This window comes from Petromyzon marinus, chromosome 76 (assembly GCF_048934315.1).
Source record: "Petromyzon marinus isolate PM22_M1 ecotype Great Lakes invasive population chromosome 76, UKy_Petmar_22M1.pri1.0, whole genome shotgun sequence".
Lineage (NCBI taxonomy): Eukaryota > Metazoa > Chordata > Hyperoartia > Petromyzontiformes > Petromyzontidae > Petromyzon > Petromyzon marinus.
Genome location: NC_133742.1, coordinates 56,912 through 67,947, shown reverse-complemented (window position 1 = coordinate 67,947; position 11,036 = coordinate 56,912). Strand labels below are relative to the sequence as shown.

The window sequence follows — 11,036 nt, the reverse complement described above, 5'->3', positions numbered from 1 at the left end:
AGTGAGAGGGTGAGAGAGTGAGTGTGAGTGAGTGAGAGGGGTGAGTGAGTGAGTGGGTGAGTGAGTGAGAGGGTGAGAGAGTGAGTGTGAGTGAGTGAGAGGGGTGAGTGAGATGGAGTGAGTGGGTGAGTGAAGTGAGTGAGAGGGTGAGAGAGTGAGTGTGAGTGAGTGAGAGGGGTGAGTGAGTGAGTGGGTGAGTGAGTGAGTGAGAGGGTGAGAGAGTGAGTGTGAGTGAGTGAGAGGGGTGAGTGAGTGAGTGGGTAGTGAGTGAGTGAGAGGGTGAGTGAGTGAGTGAGAGGGTGAGTGAGTGAGTGAGAGGGTGAGTGAGTGAGTGGGTGAGTGAGTGAGTGAGAGGGTGAGAGAGTGAGTGTGAGTGAGTGAGAGGGGGTGAGGTGTGAGTGAGGTGAGTGAGTGAGTGAGAGGGTGAGTGAGTGAGTGAGTGGGTGAGTGAGTGAGTGAGAGGGTGAGTGAGTGAGTGGGTGAGTGAGTGAGTGAGAGGGTGAGAGAGTGAGTGTGAGTGAGTGAGAGGGTGAGAGAGTGAGTGTGAGTGAGTGAGAGGGGTGAGTGAGTGAGTGGGTGAGTGAGTGAGTGAGAGGGTGAGTGAGTGAGTGAGAGGGTGAGTGAGTGAGTGAGAGGGTGAGTGAGTGAGTGAGAGGGTGAGAGAGTGAGTGTGAGTGAGTGAGAGGGGTGAGTGAGTGAGTGGGTGAGTGAGTGAGTGAGAGGGTGAGTGAGTGAGTGAGAGGGTGAGTGAGTGAGTGAGAGGGTGAGTGAGTGAGTGGGTGAGTGAGTGAGTGAGAGGGTGAGAGAGTGAGTGTGAGTGAGTGAGAGGGGTGAGTGAGTGAGTGGGTGAGTGAGTGAGTGAGAGGGTGAGAGAGTGAGTGTGAGTGAGTGAGAGGGTGAGTGAGTGAGAGGGTGAGTGTGAGTGAGCGAGTGAGTGAGTGAGAGGGTGAGTGAGTGGAGTGAGTGTGTGAGTGAGTGTGAGTGAGTGTGAGTGAGTGAGAGGGGTGAGTGAGAGGGGTGAGAGTGTGAGAGTGTGAGTGAGAGGGTGAGTGAGTGAGAGGGTGAGTGAGTGAGAGTGTGAGTGAGTGAGAGTGTGAGTGAGTGAGAGTGTGAGTGAGTGAGTGAGAGGGGTGAGTGAGAGGGGTGAGTGAGTGAGAGAGTGGTGTGAGTGAGAGTGAGTGAGTGTGAGTGAGAGGGTGAGTGAGAGGGTGAGTGAGAGGGGTGAGAGTGAGTGAGAGGGGTGAGTGAGAGGGGTGTGTGAGTGAGTGAGAGATGAGTGAGAGGGTGAGTGAGTGTGAGGTGAGAGGGTGAGTGAGAGTGAGTGAGAGGGTGAGTGAGTGAGTGGGTGAGTGAGTGAGTGAGAGGGTGAGAGAGTGAGTGTGAGTGAGTGAGAGGGGTGAGTGAGTGAGTGGGTGAGTGAGTGAGTGAGAGGGTGAGAGAGTGAGTGTGAGTGAGTGAGAGGGGTGAGTGAGTGAGTGGGTGAGTGAGTGAGTGAGAGGGTGAGTGAGTGAGAGGGTGAGTGAGTGAGTGAGAGGGTGAGTGAGTGAGTGGGTGAGTGAGTGAGTGAGAGGGTGAGAGAGTGAGTGTGAGTGAGTGAGAGGGGTGAGTGAGTGAGTGGGTGAGTGAGTGAGTGAGAGGGTGAGAGAGTGAGTGTGAGTGAGTGAGAGGGGTGAGTGAGTGAGTGGGTGAGTGAGTGAGTGAGAGGGTGAGTGAGTGAGTGAGAGGGTGAGTGAGTGAGTGAGAGGGTGAGTGAGTGAGTGGGTGAGTGAGTGAGTGAGAGGGTGAGAGAGTGAGTGTGAGTGAGTGAGAGGGTGAGTGAGTGAGTGGGTGAGTGAGTGAGTGAGAGGGTGAGAGAGTGAGTGTGAGTGAGTGAGAGGGGTGAGTGAGTGAGTGGGTGAGTGAGTGAGTGAGAGGGTGAGTGAGTGAGTGAGAGGGTGAGTGAGTGAGTGAGAGGGTGAGTGAGTGAGTGGGTGAGTGAGTGAGTGAGAGGGTGAGAGAGTGAGTGTGAGTGAGTGAGAGGGGTGAGTGAGTGAGTGGGTGAGTGAGTGAGTGAGAGGGTGAGTGAGTGAGTGAGTGGGTGGTGAGTGAGTGAGAGGGTGAGTGAGTGAGTGGGTGAGTGAGTGAGTGAGAGGGTGAGAGAGTGAGTGTGAGTGAGTGAGAGGGGTGAGTGAGTGAGTGGGTGAGTGAGTGAGTGAGGGGTGAGTGAGTGAGTGAGAGGGTGAGTGAGTGAGTGGGTGAGTGAGTGAGTGAGAGGGTGAGTGAGTGAGTGAGAGGGTGAGTGAGTGAGTGAGAGGGTGAGTGAGTGAGTGGGTGAGTGAGTGAGTGAGAGGGTGAGAGAGTGAGTGTGAGTGAGTGAGAGGGGTGAGTGAGTGGTGGGTGAGTGAGTGAGTGAGGGGGTGAGGTGAGTGAGTGAGAGGGTGAGTGAGTGAGTGAGAGGGTGAGTGAGTGAGTGGGTGAGTGAGTGAGTGAGAGGGTGAGAGAGTGAGTGTGAGTGAGTGAGAGGGGTGAGTGAGTGAGTGGGTGAGTGAGTGAGTGAGAGGGTGAGAGAGTGAGTGTGAGTGAGTGAGAGGGGTGAGTGAGTGAGAGGGTGAGTGTGAGTGAGCGAGTGAGTGAGTGAGAGGGTGAGTGAGTGGAGTGAGTGTGTGAGTGAGTGTGAGTGAGTGTGAGTGAGTGAGAGGGGTGAGTGAGAGGGGTGAGAGTGTGAGAGTGTGAGTGAGAGGGTGAGTGAGTGAGAGGGTGAGTGAGTGAGAGTGTGAGTGAGTGAGAGTGTGAGTGAGTGAGAGTGTGAGTGAGTGAGTGAGAGGGGTGAGTGAGAGGGGTGAGTGAGTGAGAGAGTGGTGTGAGTGAGAGTGAGTGAGTGTGAGTGAGAGGGTGAGTGAGAGGGTGAGTGAGAGGGGTGAGTGAGTGAGAGGGGTGAGTGAGAGGGGTGTGTGAGTGAGTGAGAGATGAGTGAGAGGGTGAGTGAGAGGGGTGAGTGAGTGAGAGGGGTGAGTGAGAGGGGTGTGTGAGTGAGTGAGAGATGAGTGAGAGGGTGAGTGAGTGTGAGTGAGTGAGAGGGTGAGTGAGAGTGAGTGTGAGGGTGAGTGAGTGAGAGGGTGAGTGAGTGAGTGAGAGGGGTGAGTGAGTGAGTGAGAGGGAGAGTGAGTGAGTGAGTGGGTGAGTGTGAGTGAGTGGAGTGAGTGAGAGAGGTGAGTGAGTGAGAGTGAGTGGGTGAGTGTAAGTGAGTGAGTGGAGTGAGTGAGTGGAGTGAGTGAGAGGGTGAGTGAGTGTGATTGAGTGTGAGTGAGAGAGGTGTGTGAGTGTGAGTGAGTGTGAGTGAGTGAGAGATGAGTGAGTGATTGAGTGTGAGTGAGTGTGAGTGAGAGGGTGAGTGAGAGGAGTGTGAGTGAGTGTGAGTGAGAGGGTGAGTGTGAGTGAGTGAGTGTGAATGAGTGTGAGTGAGAGTGTGAGTGAGTAGGGCGAGTGTGAGTGAGTGTGAGTGAGAGGGGTGAGTGAGTGAGTGAGAGGGGTGAGTGAGTGAGTGGAGTGAGTGGGTGAGTGTGAGTGAGTGAGTGGAGTAAGTGGAGTGAGAGTGAGTGAGTGAGAGGGTGAGTGTGAGTGAGAGGGTGAGTGTGAGTGAGTGAGAGGGTGAGTGTGAGTGAGTGAGTGAGAGGGTGAGTGTGAGAGTGAGTGAGAGTGTGAGTGAGTGTGTGAGTGAGTGTGTGAGTGAGTGAGAGGGTGAGTGAGTGTGTGAGAGTATGAGTGTGAGTGAGTGAGAGTGAGTGAGTGAGTGTGTGAGTGAGTGTGAGTGAGTGAGAGATGAGTGAGTGAGTGTGAGTGAGTGAGTGAGAGGGGTGAGTGTGTGAGTGAGTGTGAGTGAGTGTGAGAGAGTGTGAGAGAGTGAGTGAGTGTGAGTGAGTGTGTGAGTGAGAGATGAGTGAGTGAGTGTGAGAGTGTGAGTGAGTGTGAGTGAGACGGCGACCAGCTTTGGCTGCACCTCCCCACCTTGCGCTTGCTGTGGATCTCGGCGACGGTGACTGCGGGCTGCTGGTGCAGGCTGCGCTTGGCCTGCTGGTTCATGGCGTCGTTAAGCCAGGCCTGGGCCTCCGCCAGGGCCCCCTCCACCCTCGCCACCTCCTCCCTCGCCAGGTGCTCGTATTTCTCGTCCTGACCGCGGGCGATGGGGGGAAATGCCGTCGTCATCATCATCGTCATCGTCAATGTCATCATCATCGTCGTCATCGTCAACATCAATGTCATCGTCGTCATCGTTATCGTCATCGTCAATGTCATCATCATCGTCGTCGTCATCAATGTCATCATCGTCGTCATCATCGTCGTCAATGTCATCATCATCGTCGTCATCATCGTCGTCAATGTCATCATCATCGTGATCGTCGTCAATGTCATCATCAACAAAACCATCATCATTGCACAAGGAGGCATTGGACTACTGCTGGATACTTCTAGACCACACACACCCACACACACCAACACCCACACACACATCCCCACACACCCCCACACACACACATCCCCACACACCCCCACACACACATATCCCCACACACACACAATCCCCACACACCCACCCACACACCCACACACACACATCCCCACACACCCACACCCACACACACACCCACACCCACCCACCCACACACACCGACCCACACACACATCCACACACACCCACCCACACACCCACCCACACACCCACCCACACACACATCCACACACACCCACCCACACACACATCCACCCACACCCACCCACCCACCCACATGCCTTGGCGTTTGTTAAAGCCTGCGTCAGGAAGTCGTGGGTTCAATCCCGACCCTGCTGCTGTAGATTTGGAGTCTGCATCTCTCATCATCATCATCACGGTGGCTATGAGATGTTGACTACCTCGCCCGGTCTACAGGAGGTCGTGAGTTGTGTATTTGTGTCTCTCTCTCATCATCATCATCATCACGGTGGCTATGAGATGTTGACTACCTCGCCTGGTCTACAGGAGGTCGTGTGTTGTGTATTTGTGTCTCTCTCTCATCATCATCATCATCACGGTGGCTATGAGATGTTGACTACCTCGCCCGGCCTACACAGGAGGTCGTGGGTTCAATCCCAACCCTGACAATGCCTGCTGCTGCTGGGGCTTGACCCAAGGTCAAACCCCAGCACCCCACCCCTACACGACCGGAGGTCGACCACCCCAGAACCCCTCAGCGGGGCTGGGGAAGGGGACGTACACACCACAACTTCCTAAGGCCCCCCCCCCACCCCCCCGCTAAGAATTACGAGCCTCCGAGACCTTCTGAACGGGCCCGAGGCAGTGTTCCGTCAACCCGGAGACACCCCCGAAGACCCGAACGCTGGGGCAACACCCTGAGGGAGAGAGGGAGAGAGAGGGGGACCCTCAGGCGAGACCTCTTGTCAGAGCCGGGCCCGTAGAGGTGGCCGGCGTTGGGGACCCCCGCCTTTACCCCCGGGCCGGGTCGCCTCAAGCCTGGACCTCGGCCTGGAGGGCTGTACCACCACCTCCTCCATCCATCCAACCCCTTGGTCCGCCGGGTTGAAGATGCCGCGGAAACCACCCCCCCCACCCACCCACCCCCCGGTTCGTGTATTCGCGAGTCGCTTGTTAAGAGCAGGGTTGTCACAATGAACGCATTTGCCCCCAGAAGTCATCGTCCCTCACCCCCCCTACCGTGGCGGTGTCAGTCACAGACGCAGCGTCTCCACGCGCCAAGAAGAGCTGACATACCCGTCCGAACACACACACACACACACACGTACACACACACACACACACGCACGTACGTACACACACACACGCACGTACGTACACACACACACGTACGTACGTACACACACACACGTACACACACACACGTACATACACACACACACACGTACACACACACACACGTACACACACACACACACGTACACACACACACACACGTACACACACACGCACGTACATACATACACACACACACGTACATACACACACACGTACACACACACGTACACACACACGTACATACACACACACACACGTACACACACGCACGTACACACACACGTACACACACACACACACGTACACACACACACACACGTACACACACACGTACGTACACACACACGTACACACACACACACGTACACACACACACACACGCACACACACACGCACACACACACACACACGTACATACACACACACACACGTACATACACACACACACACGTACACACACACACACGTACACACACACACACGTACACACACGCACGTACACACACACACACACACGTACACACACACACGTACACACACACACACACACGTACACACACACACACACGTACACACACACACATACACACGTACACACACACACACGTACACACACACACGTACACACACACACGTACACACACACACACGTACACACACACACACGTACACACACACACACGTACACACACACACGTACACACACACACACACGTACACACACACACACACGTACACACACACGTACACGTACACACACACGTACACACACACACACACACGTACACACACACACACACGTACATACACACACACACACGTACGCACACACACACACACGTACACACACACACACACACGTACACACACACACACACGTACACACACACACACACGTACACACACACACACACACGTACACACACACACACACGTACACACACACACACACGTACACACACGTACACACACACACATGCACGCGACTCACCCCGCTCTTGAAGGCCTCCACCACCTTGCTGTATTGCTGCACGAGGCGACCGAGCTCGTCAAAGGCCCGTGGGCGATCCTCGTTCTCGCGGAAGCGGTCCTGGATGGGGGCGCCGAGTTTCTGCGGTGGTGGTGGTGGTGGGGAGGTGGTGGTGGGGAGGTGGTGGTGGTGGTGGTGGAGGAGGTGGTGGTGGGGAGGTTGTGGTGGTGGTGGGTGGGCACAGTCCACCAGCTCCATAACCCGCTCACTCAACCACTCACTAGCCACTCACTAACCAACTCGGCCACTCAGCCACTCACTAACCAACTTGACCACTCGCTCAACCACTCACTAACCAACTCGACCACTCACTCACCCACTCACTAACCAACTTGACCACTTGCTCACTCAACCACTCACTAACCAACTTGGCCACTCACTCAACCACTCACTAACCAACTCAACCACTCACTAACCAACTTGACCACTCACTCAACCACTCACCAACCAACTCAACCACTCACTAACCAACTTGACCACTCACTCAACCACTCACCAACCAACTTGACCACTCACTAACCAACTTGACCACTCACTAACCAACTTGACCACTAGCTCACTCAACCACTCACTAACCAACTCGACCACTCGCTCATTCACTAACCAACTTGACCACTCACTCAACCACTCACTAACCAACTTGACCACTCACTAACCAACTTGACCACTCACTCAGTCAACCACTCACTAACCAACTTGACCACTCACTCACTCAACCACTCACTAACCAACTTGACCACTCACTCACTCAACCACTCACTAACCAACTTGACCACTCACTCACTCAACCACTCACTAACCAACTTGACCACTCACTCACTCAACCACTCACTAACCAACTCGACCACTCACTCAACCACTCACTCAACCTCTCACTAACCAACTTGACCACCCACTCAACCACCCACTCAACCTCTCACTAACCAACTCGACCACTCACTCAACCACTCACTCAACCTCTCACTAACCAACTTGACCACTCAAATCAACCACTCACTAACGAACATGACCACTCACTCAACCACTCACTAACCAACTTGACCACTCACTCACTCAACCACTCACTAACCAACTTGACCACTCACTAACCAACTTGACCACTCACTCAACCACTCACTAACCAAGCCACTCACTAACCAACTTGACCACTCACTCAACCACTCCACCACTAAGGGGGGGCAGGGTGCCTCACCTTGAGTTCAGCGAGCTTGTCCAGGTACGACTGCTTGGGTTGATCCTCCCCCTCCTCGTAGAGCCACTCCTCAGTCCTCTCCAGCAGCTCGCTCAGCTTGGCCCGGTCCTAGCAACAATCACCACCGTCAGCACCACCACCACCATCATCATCATCACCAGTACCACCATCGTCACCACCGTCATCACCGTCAGCACCACCACCATCATCATCATCGTCACCAGTACCACCATCGTCACCACCACCACCACCATCTTCACTAGTACCACCACTACCGTCACCACCACCATCATCATCGTCACCAGTACCACCATCGTCACCACCGTGATCACCGTCATCACCACCACCATCATCATCGTCACCAGTACCACCACTACCGTCACCACCACCACCATCATCGTCATCGTCAGTACCACCACCATTCATCGTCAGTACCATCACCACCGTCACCACCACCGTCACCACCAGTAACACCCACCATCATCGTCACCAGTACCACCATCGTCACCACCACCACCACCACCATCTTCACTAGTACCACCACTACCGTCACCACCACCACCATCATCATCGTCATCGTCAGTACCACCACCATTCATCGTCAGTACCATTACCCACCGTCACCACCACCGTCACCACCAGTAACCACCACCATCACCACCAGTACCACCATCGTCACCACCACCACTATCTTCACTAGTACCACCACTACCGTCACCACCAAAATAATCGTCATCGTCAGTACCACCACCATTCATCGTCAGTACCATCACCCACCGTCACACGTACCACCATCACCACCAGTAACACCCACCATCATCGTCGTAACCAGTACCACCATCACCACCACCACCATCTTCACTAGTACCACCACTACCGTCACCACCACCACCATCATCATCGTCAGTACCACCACCATTCATCGTCAGTACCATCACCCACCGTCACACGTACCACCATCACCACCACAGTAACACCCACCATCATCGTCGTAACCAGTACCACCATCGTCACCACTACCGTCAGTCAAACACACAGCTCGCTCAGCGTGGCCCAGTCCTAGCAACGAGCCACCATCCCCACCATCACCCCACCACCATCACCCCACCACCATCACCACACCACCATCACCACACCACCATCACCACACCACCATCACCACACCATCACCCCACCATAACCCCCACCATCACCACAATCACCACAATCACCACCATCACCACCATCACCCCACCATCACCCCACCATCACCCCAACATAACACCACCATAACACCACCATCATCACCATCACCACCATCACCCCACCATAACCCCACCATCACCACAATCACCATCACCACCATCCCCACACCATCACCACATAGCCCCGCATGCCCATCCACTGCATGCCCCAAGCAGCTTCGGCTTGGCCAGACAGAGGGGGCTAAGCGGGAGGTAATGGAGCCGAGTGGACTTGCCGAAGGCCGGCACCAGCGGTGTCAAGATCGGCCTCTACGGAGGAGGCTCGGGAAGGACGCCGCTACTGGGCAGTGCCCGGCTAGGTGCACCTCGAGGCTACTGGGGCAAGTGCCCGGCTAGGTGCACCTCGAAGCTACTGGGGCAAGTGCCAGGCTAGGTGCACCTCGAGGCTACTGGGGCAAGTGCCAGGCTAGGTGCACCTTGAGGCTACTGGGGGTCAGTGCCAGGCTAGGTGCACCTTGAGGCTACTGGGGGTCAGTGCCAGGCTAGGTGCACCTCGAGGCTACTGGGGCAAGTGCCAGGCTAGGTGCACCTTGAGGCTACTGGGGGTCAGTGCCAGGCTAGGTGCACCTTGAGGCTACTGGGGGTCAGTACCAGGCTAGGTGCACCTTGAGGCTACTGGGGGTCAGTGCCAGGCTAGGTGCACCTTGAGGCTACTGGGGGTCAGTGCCAGGCTAGGTGCACCTCGAGGCTACTGGGGCAGCTGGAGGCAGTCGTCCTCCAGCAACAACAGAGGGTGGGCAGAGTGGAGCGACGCTCACAACAACGAGCGGAGCGCCGGGTGGATAAAGCACAGCGAGTTGGCAGTGGGCGGTTACAGCTGCACCTAGCCTGGCACAGCAGTCAACCCACGGCACCTGCAGGGTCTGTCACGTGACCTCCTCCTCCTGCACCTAGCCTGGCACAGCAGCAGTCAACCCGTGGCACCTGCAGGGTCTGTCACGTGACCTCCTGCCAGCGGGCATTCGACACTCCACGTGGCCTCAAGGTGCACATGGCCTGGCACAAGCGTCGTGGTGACGTCACCGCCACTTAATGGTGATGGTGGTAGTGAGCGATGGTGGTAGTGATGGTGATAGTGGTGGTAGTGATGGTGGTGGTAGTGATGGTGATAGTGGTGGTAGTGATGGTGGTGGTAGTGATGGTGATAGTGAGCGATGGTGACAGTGAGCGATGATGGTGGTAGTGATGGTGATAGTGAGCGATGGTGATAGTGAGCAATGGTGGTAGTGATGGTGATAGTGAGCGATGGTGGTGGTAGTGATGGTGGTAGTGAGTGATGGTGGTAGTGATGGTGATAGTGATGGTGATAGTGAGCGATGGTGGTAGTGAGCGGTGGTGGTGGTGATGGTGATAGTGGTGGTAGTGATGGTGGTGGTAGTGATGGTGATAGTGAGCGATGGTGGTAGTGATGGTGGTGGTAGTGATGGTGATAGTGAGCGATGGTGGTAGTGATGGTGATAGTGAGCGATGGTGGTAGTGATGGTGGTAGTGATGGTGATAGTGAGCGATGGTGGTGGTAGTGATGGTGATAGTGAGCGATGGTGGTGGTAGTGATGGTGGTAGTGAGTGATGGTGGTAGTGATGGTGATAGTGATGGTGATAGTGAGCGATGGTGGTGGTAGTGATGGTGGTAGTGAGTGATGGTGGTGGTAGTGATGGTGGTAGTGATGGTGATAGTGAGCGATGGTGGTGGTAGTGATGGTGATAGTGAGCAATGGTGATAGTGATGGTGATAGTGAGCGATGGTGGTGGTAGTGATGGTGATAGTGAGCGATGGTGGTGGTA

The 11,036-nt window shown here is 55.2% G+C and overlaps 1 protein-coding gene across 1 annotated transcript in view; it reads right to left on the bottom strand.

Moving 5' to 3' along the window:
- The window catches only part of LOC116958354 (heat shock protein 105 kDa-like), a gene marked incomplete at its 5' end in the record, with an annotated part of 86,280 nt that overhangs the window by 27,340 nt on the left and 47,904 nt on the right, over positions 1-11,036 (bottom strand). The window contains 3 exons of the mRNA XM_076056565.1: positions 3,985-4,146; positions 6,777-6,896; positions 8,008-8,115. Of these exons, the coding sequence (XP_075912680.1) occupies positions 3,985-4,146; positions 6,777-6,896; positions 8,008-8,115 (390 nt within the window). The remainder of the gene's footprint in view (positions 1-3,984; positions 4,147-6,776; positions 6,897-8,007; positions 8,116-11,036) is intronic.